Source organism: Pan troglodytes, chromosome 7 (assembly GCF_028858775.2).
Source record: "Pan troglodytes isolate AG18354 chromosome 7, NHGRI_mPanTro3-v2.0_pri, whole genome shotgun sequence".
In the NCBI taxonomy this organism is placed as follows: Eukaryota; Metazoa; Chordata; class Mammalia; order Primates; family Hominidae; genus Pan; species Pan troglodytes.
Genome location: NC_072405.2, coordinates 140,024,132 through 140,039,087, shown reverse-complemented (window position 1 = coordinate 140,039,087; position 14,956 = coordinate 140,024,132). Strand labels below are relative to the sequence as shown.

The window sequence follows — 14,956 nt, the reverse complement described above, 5'->3', positions numbered from 1 at the left end:
CTCTGGGATTGGTCCCTGGTGCCTTACTTCGTCCATTTGGTAAGGTGATGTTTTCCTGAATCGTCTTTTTTTAAATTCAAAATTACATTTTATTACAGAATTTAAAAATAATTTTCCTTATAGGCTTCCTGGACTGGTGACTTACATTTTCTTTCTTTTTTTTAATTATATATATATTTTCTTTTTTATACTTTTATTTTAAGTTCAGGGGTACATGTGTAGGTTTGTTATATAGGTAAACTTGTGTCATGGGAGTTTGTTGTATAAATTATTTTTTCACCCAGGTATTAAGCCTAGTAACCATTCGTTATTTTTCCTGATCATCTCCCTCCTCCCACCCTCCATGCTCTACCTTCCAGTAGGCCCCAGTGTGTGTTGGTCCCCTCCATGAGTCTATGTGTTCTCATCATTTAGCTCCCACTTATAAGTGAAAACATGTGGTATTTGGTTTTCTGTTTCTGTGTTAGTTTACTAAGTGTAATGGCTGCCAGCTCCATTGGGAGCTGTTCTTGATCTTGTTCTTTTTTTGGCTACATAGTATTCGATGAGGTATATGTACCACGTTTTCTTTATCTAGTCCACAGTTGATGGGCATTTAAGTTTATTCTACGTCTTTGCTCTTGTGAATAGTGCTGCAATGAACATATGCATGCATGTGTCTTTATTATAAAATGATATCTATTCCTTTGGGTATATACCCAGTAATGGGCTTGCTGGGTCAGATGGTATTTCTGTCTTTAGGACTTTGAGGAATCACCAAACTGTTTTTCACAGTGGTTGAACTAATTTACATTCCCATCAACAGTGTATAAGCACTCCTTTTTCTCCACAACCTTGCCAGAATCTGTTATTTTTTGACTTTTTAATAATAGCTTAAAAAGTCAAAAAATGTGTGTGATGATATCTCATTGTGGTTTTGATTTGTATTTCTCTAATGATCAGTGATGTTGAGCTTTTTTTTTTATATGATTGTTGGTCACATGTATGTCTTCTTTTGAAAGGTGCCTCTTCATGTCGTTTGCCCACTTCTTAATGTTTTTTTTTTCTTGTAAATTGGCTCAAGTTCCTTATAGATGCTGGATATTAGACCTTTGTCAGATTCATAGTTTGCAAAAAATTTTCTCCCATTCTGTAGGTTACCTGTTCACTCTGTTCATAGCTTCTTTTGCTGTGCAGAAGCTCTTAAGTTTAATTAGATCTCATTTATCAATTTTTGCTTTTATTGCGATTGCTTTTGGCATCATCATGAAATCTTTGCCAGTTCCTATGTCCAGAATGGTATTGCCTAGATTGTCTTCTAGTGTTTTATTTCTATAGTTTCGGGTTTTACATTTCAGTCTTTTATTCGTCTTGAGTTGATTTTTGTATATGGTGTAAGGAAATGGTCCATTTTCACTCTTCTGCGTATGGCTAGCCAGGTATCCCAGCACCATTTATTGAATGAAGAAGACATATATGCAGCCAACACTGCAATCTTGGGCCTTCACCAACTTGCCCTCACTTTCTTCTGACCTCATCTTCTTTCCTTTCCACCTCACATATTCCAGGCATGCATTGCTTCCAAATCTTTGCACTTGCTGATTTCTGTACCTGGAATTCTTTTCTCCACATAATGTTCATTGTTTATACCCTGCCTCCTCTACATTATTGTTCAAATGTCACTTCTCAGTGTGGCTTTCACTGTAAAACTGCAAACACCAACATATTCTCTACCACTACTCATATCATCTTAACATAAGCCCCGCCTTCCCTCTGGCCCTTTAGTTGATGACAGTATTGAGCCCTTCCTTCTTCCTGTTATTTAGAGTATCCCTGGGTTAGAGGTGAGGAGATACCCAGGCTTTCCTACTCCAACAATAAGGGGCAATGAATTTTACAGCAGTGCCTGTCAGAAGCCCAAATTGTCTTAAGAATTCCAAAGTTGGAAGCCAGGTGTGATGGTGTGTGCCTATAATCCCAGATGCTAGGTAGGCTGAGGCGGAGAATCACTTGAGCCCAAGAGTTCAAGACCAGTCTGGGCAACATGGCAAGACCCTGTCTCAAAAACAACAAAAAAATGAACTCAAAGTTGAGAAAGTTATAATCTAGTCACTATTTTAAGTAAAGACCTGCTAATCTCATATGTAGATCTTTTCCTTTAGGGGAAATATCAACAATTGGTGAGAGTTTAACCATTTTCTTCCCCTCCCAGCTGATGCTCTCCTTTCATTTCCTCCTAGCAACATGCCCTCCATGTTGGAACGCATTAGCAAAAATTTGGTCAAAGAGATTGGAAGCAAAGACCTGACACCTGTCAAATACCTATTGAGTGCCACCAAATTACGTCAGTTTGTTATATTACGAAAGAAGAAGGATTCTCGTTCATCATTTTGGGAACAATCTGACTATGTTCCAGTTGAATTCTCCCTCAATGACATCCTGGAGCCAAGTTCTTCAGTCCCAGGTATTGTCAGCCAGAGGCCAAGGAGGTGAGGGGTGAAAAACATGTGTGGTCAGAAAAAGATGGCCCACCATCCAAAGATAACTGAGCACCCAGAAAGGAGCTCTCAGGATTACCCTTGCCTATAGGCAAGGGGCAAGAAACAAAGACAAATTGAGAATCCTACTAATTATCTGGATGTAGGCATTCATTAGGTCATTTAATATTTGTATCAGGCTCATGAGGTGAGGATATTATCCCCATTTTACATAAGAGTAAATAGAAGGTTATAAAATTATCTGTTCAAAGTTATGTACCTGGGGGCTGGGCACTGTGGCTCATGCCTATAATCCCAGCGCTTTGGGAGACCGAGGCAGGCAGATCACTTGAGGCCAGGAGTTCGAGACCAGTCTGGCCAACATGCTGAAACCCTGTCTCTATTAAAAATACAAAAAAAAAATTATCTAGGCATGGGTGGTGCACTCTTGTAGTCCCAGCTACTCGGGAGGCTGAGGCTCAATAATTGCTTGAGCCCAGAAGGCGGAGGTTGCAGTGAGCTGAGATTGCACCAATGCACTCCAGCCTGGATGACAGAGTGAGACTGTCTCAAAACAACAACAACAACAAAAACAACAACAACAACAACAGCAAAAACCAAACAAAAAAACAGTTATGTCCCTGGGAACTAGTAGAACTGGGATCCAAACACAGGTCTGTCTGGCTCCACATCCCAAACATTTTCTGCCCCTGTGTGCTGCCCTCTGCTGCTGGGTGCTGTGCCTGCTGCAGAGGAGACAGTGTGCCTGAAAGGATGATCCCAGGGGTCTTCTGGACACTGTACATTTGACACCACTATTTCTCAGGGTGCAGATTTTATCTCTGTCACACAATGCCCATTTAAACATTTGAATATTTTCCATCTGTAGTAATTTACATTCAAACATTAATGGATTAGTTTTCAACAGAGTTTAAGTCAGTGGGAGGATTGGGGCAAAATAGGTCTTTGTTATTTCATTTTGCACACCAGCTGTTCTTGGCTAAACCTTTGAATTCTTGAATGAATTCTTGGCTAAACCTATGGTCATCTTTTCTTTCCCCAGAAACTGTTGTGACAGGACCGTTCCACTTCAGTGACATTATGATCCAGAAGCATAAGGCTGACATAGGTGTGAATGTTGGTATAGAAGTGAGTGTGTCAGGGGAGGCCTCTGTGGACCATGGATGCTCCCTCGAGTTTCAAATTGTTACCATCCCATCACCAAACCTGGAAGACTTTCAAAAAAGGTGAGGCCATGGGAGAGGTAGGGGATGGATCATCAGTATCCCAGGGGGTGTTTTCCTTGAACACAAAAATACATCTAGCAAGTCTTGTTGTAGGGATGAAAATCAAGATGATGACATCCCAGATTTTGCTACTCTTCTTGAGTATTCATACCTCCCTTTACTCAAGTAATAGCTATTAGTTACCTAACAAATACTTATTAGAGCAGTAACTACCCACTACTATGTTGTTATATGTTGGGGATACAATGAAAACAAGACAGATGTAAACACCTGTCATAAAGCAGCTTACATTTAGTGGAGACAAGGGATGGGCAGGAAGTAAGAAAATAAGCAATAAAAAATAAATTAACAAAGTGTTAATTTAAGTGAGACAAAGACTCTAAAACTGTTTATTTAAATAACATGTACATTGCTGTCTTGGGATTTATTTTTATTTTTTTCAGCTGTATTGAGATATAATTGACAAATAAAATTGTGTGAATTTAAGGTGTACAATGTGATGATTTGATGTATGTATATATTGTGAAAAGACCACAATAAAGTCAGTTAACATATCTATTACTTTACCTAGTTATCATTTTTTTGTGGTGAGAATGTTTAATATCTACTCTCTTGGCAAATTTCAGATACATAATGTAGTATTGTTAATTATAGTCTGTGTTCCCTTTGACCAATGTGCCCCATTTCCCTGACTTCCTAACCCCTGCTAACCACCATTTTATTTTGTTTCTATAAGTTTGACTTTTTTAGGTTCCACATATATGTGAGATTATACAGTATTTGTATTTCTCTGTTTGACTTTTATTTAGCATAATGCCATCAAGGTTTATCCATGTTGTTGCAAATACAGGGTTTCTTTCTTTTTTATGGCTGAATAATATTCCGTCGTATACACATAGCACAATTTCTTTTTCCATTCATCTGTTGACAGGCACTTAGGTTGTTTTGGTGTCTTGGTTTCTGTGAATAATGCTGCAATGAACATGGAAGTGCAGATATGTCTTTGAGCTACTGATTTAGTTTTCATTGGCTGTATACCTAGAAATGAGATTGCTGGATCATATGGTAGTTCTAGTTTTAGTTTTTTGAAGAACCAACATACTGTTTTCCATATGGCTATATCAATTACATTCCCACTAATAGCATACAAGGATTTCCTTTAATTCACGTCTTTGCCAACACTTATCTTTTTGTTAAAAGCCATCCAAACAGATGCGAAATTATGTCTCATTGTGGTTTTGATTTGTATGTCCCTGATAAGTAATTTTGAGCACAATTTCATGTGCCTGTTAGCTTATTTGTATGTCTTTTTTTGGAGAAAATATCTATTTAGGTCCTTTGCCCATTTTTTAAATCAAGATTTTTGTTTTTGTTTTTGATTTTGCAATTTAGCCGTATGAGTTCCTTATATATTTTAGATATTAACCCTTTATCAGGCATATGGTTTGCAAATATTTTTGACCATTCTGTAGGTTGCATTTTCACTCTGTTGATTGTTTCCTTTGCTGTGCAGAAACTTTTTAGTTTGCTAGAGTAACACTTATTTTTTCTTTTCTTTTTTTTTTTTTGCTGCTGTTGCTTTTGGTGTCATATCAAACAAATTGTTGCCATAACCAATCTTGAGGAACTTTCCCCCTGTATTTTCTTCTAAAAATGTTTTAAGGTTCCAGGTCTTATATTCAGGTTTCTAATCTACTTTGAGTTGATCTTTGTGTATAAAGTAAGGACCTAGTTTCAGTCTTTTGCATGTGAGTATCCAGTATTCTCAACACCATTTTTTGAAGACACTATCCTTTATCTCACTGTCTATTCTTGTCACGCTTGTCAGATATTAGTTGATCATACACATATGAGTTTATTTCTTGGCCCTCTACTTGATTCCACTAGTTTATATGTCTGTTTTTATGCAAGTGCCATAAGTTTTAACTTCTATAGCTTTGTAATATACTTTGAAATCAGGAAGTATAGGGTGTCTAGCTTTGTTCTTTCTTGAGATTGCTTTAGCTATTCTGGGTCTTTCCATAAGAGTTTTAAGATTATTTTTTCTATTTCCGTGAAGATTGTCATTGGTATTTTGATAAGAATTGCATTGAATCCGTAAATTGCTTTGAGTAGTATGACATTTTAATAATATTAATTCTTCTTATCCATGAGCACAAATATTTTGCTGTTTATTTTTGTCTTCTTTAATTTCTTTCATGAATTTTGTAGTTTTTCAGTATATAGATCTTTCGCCTCCTTGGTGAAATGTATTCACAAGTATTTTATTATTTTTGATGCTATTATAAACGGACTTTTTTTTTTTTTTTGAGACAGAGTCTCACTCTGTCTCCCAGGCTGGAGTACAATGGCGTGATCTCGGCTCACTGCAACCTCTGCCTCCCAGGTTCAAGCAATTCTCCTGCCTCAGCCTCCCAAGTAGCTGGGATTACAGGCACCTGCCACAATGCCCGGCTAATGTTTTGTATTTTTAGTAGAGACGGGGTTTTGCCATATTGGCCAGGCTGGTCTCGAACTCCTGACCTCAGGTGATCCACCCACCTCAGCCTCCCAAAGAGCTGGAATTACAGGTGAGAGCCACCATGCCCGGCCTATACATTGATTTTAAAAGATAGTTCATTGTTAATTTATAGAAATACAACTGATTTTTAATGTTGATTTTGTATCCAGCAACTTGACTGCATTTATTTATTAATTCTAACATTTTTTAAATGAAGTTTTTAGGATTTTCGATGTATAAGATAGTGTCATCTGCAAACAGAGGCAATTTTACTTCTTTCTTTCCTATTAGGCTCCTTTTATTAATTTATTTTTCCCTAATTTCACTGGCAAGCATTTCCAGTGCCATACTGAATAGAAGTGGTGAGGGTGGACATTCTTGTTTTGATCCTTATTTTAAAGAAAAAGCTTTCAGCTTTTCAACATTGAGCATAATGTTACCTGTGGACTTTATTATGACCCTCTATAGCCTTCATTATGTTAAGGTACATTTCTTCTATATCTAATTTGCTGAGAGTTTTATCATGAAAGGATGATGAATTTCATCAAATGCTTTTTCTGCATCTACTGAGATGATCGTATGGTTTTTGTCCTCGATTATGTTAATATGGTGTATTATATTTATTGATTTGCAAATGATGAACTATCCTTTCATTCCAGGCATAAATTCCACTTGATTGTGGTGTATGTTCCTTTCAATGTGCTGTTAAATTTCGTTTGCTAAAATTTTGTTAAGGACTTGTGCATCTACGTTTATCAGATATATTGGCCTGTAATTTTCTTTTCTTGTAATGTCCTTATCTGGCTTTGGTATTAGAGTAATGCTGGCCTTGCACAATGAGTTTGAATTATTCTTTCCTCTTCAATTTTTTGGTTTGAGCAGGATTGATATTAACCTTCTTTAAATGTTTAGCAGAATTCACCAGTGAAAGCATTTGGTCATGGGCATGTTTTTTCGGAGCTTTTTTGATTACTGATTTAATCACCTTACTTGTGAATGATATGTTTATATTTTCTATTTCTTCATGACTCAATCTCAATAGATCATATGCTTCTGGGAATTTATCCATTTCTCTTATCTACCCCAGTTTGTCGGTATTTAATTATAGATAATAGGCTCTCATGATCTTTTTTATTTCTGTGGCATCATTTGTAATGTCTCCTTTTAACTATAATTTTATTTATTGGAGTTCTTCTTTCTTGGTTTGTCTAGCTAAGGGTTTGTCAATTTTTAATTTTTTTCAAAAAACCCCTCAGTTTTATTACCTTTTCTTTTCTATTGTTTTTCTATTTTCCATTTAATTTATTCTGCTCTAATCTTTTTTGTTTTTGTTTTTGAGACGGAGTCTCACTCTGTCGCCTAGGCTGGAGTGCAGTGGTGCGATCTCCGCTCACTGCATGCTCAGCCTCCCGGGTTCATGCCATTCTCCTGCCTAAGCCGCCCGAGCAGCTGGGACTACAGGCGCCTGCCACCATGCCCGAATTTTTTGTATGTTTAGTAGAGACGGAGTTTCACCGTGTTAGCCAGGATGGTCTCGATCTTCTGACCTCGTGATCTGCCCGCCTTGGCCTCCTAAAGTGCTGGGATTACAGGTGTGAGCCACTGCGCCTGGCCTGTTCTTCTTTTCTAGTTCTTTAAGGTATAAAGTTAGGTTGTTGATTTGAATTCTTTCTATTTTCTTAATGTAGGTGTTTATAAACTTTCCTCTTAGAACTGCTTTTGTTGTATCGCATAAGTTTTGGTATGTTGTGTTTTCATTTTTGTTTGTCTCAGATATTTTTTGAATTCCCTTTTGATTTCTTCTTTGGCCCACTGGTTGTTCAGTTTAATTTCCACATATTTGTGAATTTTCTGAAATTCCTTGTTATTATTTCTAGTTTTGTGCCATTGTTATTGGAAAAGATACTTGAAATAATTTCTGTCTTCTTAAATTAGAACTGCTTTTGTTTGTCTCAGATATTTTTTGAATTCCCTTTTGATTTCTGATTTGACCCACTGGTTGTTCAGTTTAATTTCCACATATTTGTGAATTTTCTGAAATTCCTTGTTATTATTTCTAGTTTTGTGCCATTGTTATTGGAAAAGATACTTGAAATAATTTCTGTCTTCTTAAATTAGAACTGCTTTTGTTGTATTCCACAAGTTTTGATATGTTGTGTTTTCATTTTTGTTTGTCTCAGATATTGTTTGAATTCCCTTTTGATTTCTTCTTTGACCCACTGGTTGTTCAATTTAATTTCCACATATTTGTGAATTTTCTGAAATTCCTTGTTATTGTTTCTAGTTTTGTGCCATTGTTATTGGAAAAGATACTTGAAATAATTTCTGTCTTCTTAAATTTGTTAAGACTTGTTTTGTGGCCTAACATATGATCTATCTTGGAGAATGTTCCATGTGCTCTGGAGAAGAATTTGTATTCTGCTGCTGTTAGATGGAATGTTCTGTATATGTCTGTTAGGTTCATTTGGTTTATAATGTTTTTCAAGTCTTATATTTCTGCATTGATTTTTTTTTTTTTCCGGGAGACGTGGCCATTAGTAAGAGTGGGTATTAAAGTCTCTTACTAATTTTGTATTGCTGTTTATTTCTCCTTTCAGTTATGTTAATATTTGATTTATATATTTATGTGCTCTGATATTTGGTGCATATTTATAGTAGTATCATTATATAATGGCATTCTTCTATCTTGTTACAGTTTTGACTTAAGTCCATTTTATCTGACATATATGTATATATAAATATACACATATACATATATAAATATATACATATATATAAATATATACATATATATATAAAAAATATGTGTCTGTGTGTGTGTCTGTGTAAGTATGGCCACCCTTGTTCTTTTTTGGTCATCTTGTGCATTAGAATTTCTTTTTCCATCTCTTTCCTTTCAGCCTGTGTGTCCTTAAAGCTAACATGAATCTCTTTTAGGCAGCAAGTCATTGGATCTTGCTTTCTTATATATATTATCCACTCTGTCTTTAGTTTGGAAAATTTAATCTGTTTACATTTAATATAATTATTGATAGGTAAGTACTTGCTATTGTCATTTTAATTGTTGTATGACTTTTATAGTTTTTTTCTTTCCTTCTTTCTCACCTGCCATCTTCCTTTGTGATTTGATTACTTTTTGTGGTAGTATGATTGATTCCTTTCTCTTAATCTTTTGCGTATCTAATACAGGTTTTTCCTTTGTAGTTACAATGAGGCTTACATAAAATATCTTATAGTTATAATATCCTATTTTATGCTGATAACAACTTAATTTTGGGGGGATTAATTTTTTCTGAGGGTTTCAACCTATTTGGGACATTTTTGAGACAGTCTTACTCTGTTGCCTAGGCTGGAGTGCAGTGGTACAGTCTCAGCTAACTGCAACCTCTGCCTCCTAGGTTTAAGCAATTCTCATGCCTCAGCCTCCCAAGTACATGGGACTATAGGTGTGTGCCACCACAACTGGTAAATTTTTTGTATTTTTAGTAGAGACACGGTTTTGCCATATTAGCCAGGCTGGTCTTGAACTCCTGGCCTCAAGTAGTCTGCCTGCCTTGGACTCCCAAAGTGCTGAGATTATAGGCATGAGTCTATAATATGAGGCATGAGCCTGGCCTTCAGCTTAATTTTGATTGCATAAAAAGCATTATAGCTTTACTTCTTCCCCTCATTGATATTTTAGGTTATTGATATTAAGATTCACATATTTTTATATTGTATATCTAATAAGAAATTATTATAGAGTTATTTTTAATATATGTAAAACATTTTTATACCAGAGTTGAAAATCATTTATATACCACATTTAGAATATTACAGAATTCTGACTCTGATTATATATTTTCCTTTACTGATGAATTTTACACATTCATGTGTTTTACGTTGTTAATTAACATATTTTCATTTCAACTTGAAGAACTCCCTTTTGCATTTCTTGTAAGGCAGATCTAGTGGTGAACTTCCTCAGCTTTTGTTTGGGAAAGTCTTTATCTCTCTTTTATCTCTGAAGGACAACTGAGTTTTTTATTCTTGTTTGGCAGTTTCTGTGGTTTGAATGTCCCCTCCAAAACTCCTAATGAAATTTAGTTGCCATTGTAACAGTATTAAGAGGTGGGGCTTTTAAGAGGTGATTGGGCCATAAGTGCTCTGCCCTCATGAATGGATTAATATCATTATCGTGGGAGTTGGGTAGTTTTTGTGGGAGTGGGCTCTTGACAAAAGGGTGAAGTTCAGCCCTTGTATTCTCTTTGTCTTGTGTGTTTGCTTCTGCTTTTCACCATCTTCCATGAGATGACATTCACCAAATACTGGTGCCATGCTCTGAGGACTTCCTAGCCTCCAGAATCATGAGCCAAATAAACTTCAGTTATATATAATTTAGCCAGTCTGTCATATTCTCTTATAGCAACAGAAAACAGACTAAGACAGTTTTTTTCTTTCAGTATCTTGAATATGTCATCCTTTCTTAGCCAGATTTCTCCTAAGAAATTTGCGATTGTCTCTTAGATACTCCCCTGTATGTAATGAGTAGCTTTTCTCTTGTTACTCTCAATATTTTCTCTTTATCTTTGACTTTTGATAATTTAATTATAACGTGTCTTGGTGTAGACCCTTTTGGGTTCAACCTATTTGGGAAATTTTTAGTGTCACAAATTTTGATGCCCACTTCTCTCTCAAAATTTGGGAGTTTCCATTTTTTCCTCTCCTCTCCTCTCCTCTCCTCTCCTCTCCTCTCCTCTCCTCTCCTTTCCTTTGTGACAGGGTCTTGCTCTGTCACTCAGGCTGGAGTGCAGTGGCAAGATCCTGGCTCACTGCAGCCTCTACCTCCTGGGCTGAAGTGATCCTCCCACCTCAGCTTCCTGAGTAGCTAGGACTACAGGTGTGTGCCACCAACCTGCTTAAATTTTTATTTTTTGGAGAGATGTGGTCTCAATATTATTCTCAGACTGGTTTTGAACTCCTGGACACAAGTGATCCTCCAACCTTGGTCTCCCAAAGTGCTGGGATTATAGGTATGAGCCACTGGCCCTGGCTGTCATTATTTCTACAAATAAGCTTTTTATCTCTTTCTCACTCTCTTATGTTTCTGGAGAATATTTTTTTGTTTCACTTGATGGTGTCCCATAAGTGCCATATATCTTTTTTCACTCTGCATTCTGTTTTCTTTTTATCCCTTTGACCGGTTAATTTCAAATTGTCTTTGAGTCCACTAATTCTTCCTTTTGCTTGATTGAATCTGCTGTTGAAACTTTCCTAAACTTTTTTCAGTTTAGTTACTGTATTCTTTATCTGCAGGATTTTTAAAAAATGGTTTCTATTTCTTTGTGGAACTAATTTTGTGTATCGTTTTCTTAATTTTGTTTAGTTGTCTATCTGTATTTTCTTGTAGTTCATTGAACTTCTGAATTCTTTGTCAGTTTGTTTATAGATCTCCCATTTCTTTAGAGTCAGTCATTGGAGCTTTATTAGTTTCCTTTGCTGGTATAACATTTTCCTAATACCTCATAATCCTTGTATCTTGCATTTCTTTTTGTGCTTTTGAGGCAGCAGCCACCTCTTCTAGCCTTAACAGGTTCATATCAGTAGAGATAGACCTTCACCAGTCAGTCCAACCTTTGGTTCTAGATGGATTGGCTGTTAGTGTTCATGAATAAGTGTGGCTTGCTGCTCACACTCTCTAGTTGATGCGGCCACTGCCCGTACTCTGAGGTGGAACTGCTGGCTGTGCTCCATGGTCGGGCTGGATCACTGGCTGGGTTCTATGATCAGGATGAGCTGTTGGCTGGGCTCTGCATTCAGGCGGAGCTACTGGCTGGGCTCCTTCATAGGGTGGGGATTTTGACTGGCTTTGTGGTCAAGTAGGACCACTGGCTGGACCCCACAATCACCTCTTGTCAGATGTTGTTGCAGCCTGTGCTCCTTGTGGTACTGTTGTTCAGGGTATATAATTGGGCAGGGCTTCAGGCTGGGCTCTGAAATTTTCCCTGGTTGGGTAGGGGCCCATGAAGTGCTCCCTGACTGGGTGTGATGCTGGCTGAATGCCATATTCAGATGGAGCCACTGACTAGGTTTTGTAATTGGTGGTGGTCTCAGGCTGTGCTTTGTAGTTGGGCAGGCCACAGGCTGGGCTCCGTGTTTGGGTAGGGACACAGGCTGAACTGTGTGTTTGTGCTGGGTCACTGGCTGGGAACTTGATCCAGGTAGGGCTACTCAGTTTGCTCCATGGTCAGTCAGGGTCACTATGAACTCCCAGATTGGCTGGGTTTGTAGCCTGTGTCCCACATTTGGGTGTGGTTACAGGCAGAGCTTCAAGGCTGTGTTGGGTTCTTGATCAGGCTCCTTCATGAGGCAGGGTAACAGACTATGCTCCACAGTTAGGCAGAGTCACTAGCTTTACTTTCTGCTTGAGTGGGGCCTGGGGCTGGGCTCTGAATTTGGAAAGGGTCACTGTTTGGACTTCCTGGTCAGGCCAGGCCAGAGGCTGTGCTCTGCAGTTAGGTGTGGTTGCTGGCTGGCCTCCCTATTTGGGCAAAGTCTTAGGCTTGGCCCTGAGGCTGGGCAGAGTTGTTGTGGAGGATCCTTGGTCAGTTGGGGCCAGAGGCTGTGCTCCACAGTTAGGCAGGGTTGCTGGCTGGCTTTCCGGTCTCACAAGGAACTTAGGTTGGGCTCTGAGGCTGACCTCCACAGGGAGGCTATACCACTGGTTAAGGATGCAAGCCAGACAGAAACTGCCTACCATACTTCCTGGCCAGACAAATTTGTTGGCTTGGGTCTGCAGGCAGGCAAGTTGCTGGCTGGTCTCTCTGATTGGGTGCCACTGCTAGTAGGAATGTAGTGTCACTGCCAAGATCCATGCAGTGATTGCTGAAGCCTTGACCACTTCTTTGCTTCTAGGTGACCCCAGGTGGTCTAGTCCTGCCGATGCCCTCAATGTTCTCTGTGACATGGGACAGAGCTGGACCTCCTAGGATGCGCTTTGGAACGCTGTTTGAAGCTAGATATCTACTTTGGCTCTCTTTTTCCCGTTGAAGAGCTCATCGGCCCAGGGGAACTCCATTCATGTTGTGGTGGCGCCTGGGGGAGGGGTGATGCTGCCAAAGTAAAACTCTTACTCTTACCCTTCTAATGAAGGGTGAAACACCGAGCTTGGTGTTTTCAGGATAAGGGGCAAGGTCAGTGAGTTGGAAGCTTAGACAACCAAGATAAAGGAGATACAACATGAAGCTTGGAAGATAAGTAGATGTCACATAACATAGCATCTAAGGACATGGTAAGAAGACAGCAATGACAAAACCTAATATTGTGTGCGCAGTAACCTTCTCTATTGAAAAGCCAATTAAGAATCCCTCAATATTCCACATGACTGTTACCCAGGACACTGACTCCATGGGTGCCTTGAGTAGAATCAAGGTTGAACTTCAGAAGGAACTGAAATAGAAATGAAATCTACCTTCAGTACTTCAAACCATTCATATATCCCTGGAAACTACATCATCAAGTCAGCCCTACCAATCCACCCACCAAGGACAGTAAATCCGTAATGGTCATGAAATCATGCAGAGTCTTCCCGCTTCATTCCACTTTATCTGTCTGCTCCCCAGCCCACCCTGATTGTGCTAATTGACACGTTCGGTGTGAATACCCAGCTTTGACAACAGGACCTCCTAAAGACTGTTCTCAATCATCTGGACCTGTCTGCTTCTAGCCCTTTTTTTTCTGAGAGACCCTAGTGCTAAAATTCTATAAGTTACCCCTTAACAGGACCAGTATAATTTAGTAAAATGCAGATGCCTTTAACAATATGGTACATATACTCTCACACCCGAACCACCATCGTTGGGATCCCCTCTATCCTGTATGTCAGATAAAACATTCTGCTGCCCTACCACCCACTGGTGACTTACCTGTCAGGGTCCAAAGCCATTGCACCCCTCCCCGGTCTTGGGGAGAAGGGCACCCAGAGTAACCTGAAAAGCCATCACTTTCCCACTCTGACTCTTGTCCTCCTTCCTTAAATCCCCAGGAAACTGTTGGATCCAGAGCCATCATTTCTGAAGGAGTGCCGGAGGAGAGGGGACAACCTGTACGTGGTGACAGAGGCTGTTGAACTGATCAACAATACTGTGCTGTACGATAGCAGTAGTGTGAATATTTTAGGGAAAATTGCTCTTTGGATTACCTATGGCAAGGTATAAAGTTGTCCTGAAGTGGGATTGAAATTCAAAAAATACAGCCAGTCCTGGCAGCCAAGCTTCATTTCCTAGGGGGCTCTGGACTCTATTTCCAGGGATTACAAGAGATGGAGTCATTATTTCCCACTTCTTACATGTCGATGTATCCTGACTTCTGATCTGAGAGTATATTCTAATATCCTCCGTTACAGTGTTTTACTATACGGGGTCATACAGTATTGACAAAATCAGAAATATATTTAATTATTTAGTATTGTGTTTTGCTTTGGGTAAATGATAAATTCTGCAGAATTCAAATGAGTGGTCACTGTGTTATATACAGTCTAGTTTTATGGCTGGGAGAAATGAGGGACCACTAACACCAAACCCCGGTTGTTAAAGTACTTTAAACTCTAAGGTAACCTGATAAGAAATATTTCAAGGAGTGAGATCAGAGTATCTTCAAGCACATGTGACTTACATGAGTCATTCACAATAACCAAGTATAATATTTTTTAATATAAATAAATTCATTTATCAACTATTCAGATTAAGTATGGGTCAAGGGCTTATAAAGTTTAT

The 14,956-nt window shown here is 38.5% G+C and overlaps 1 protein-coding gene across 6 annotated transcripts in view; it reads left to right on the top strand.

Annotated features, from left to right (window-relative positions):
• The window catches only part of GSDMC (gasdermin C), a 117,568-nt gene that overhangs the window by 33,835 nt on the left and 68,777 nt on the right, over positions 1–14,956 (top strand). For all 6 annotated transcript variants that reach the window (XR_008536841.2, XR_008536842.2, XM_001153860.4 and 3 more), the window contains 3 exons: positions 2,220–2,443; positions 3,520–3,703; positions 14,227–14,392. Coding sequence is in view for 4 of the 6 variants with exons in the window: in XM_001153860.4 (XP_001153860.1) it covers positions 2,224–2,443; positions 3,520–3,703; positions 14,227–14,392 (570 nt within the window). In the remaining 2 variants the exon portion in view is untranslated. The remainder of the gene's footprint in view (positions 1–2,219; positions 2,444–3,519; positions 3,704–14,226; positions 14,393–14,956) is intronic.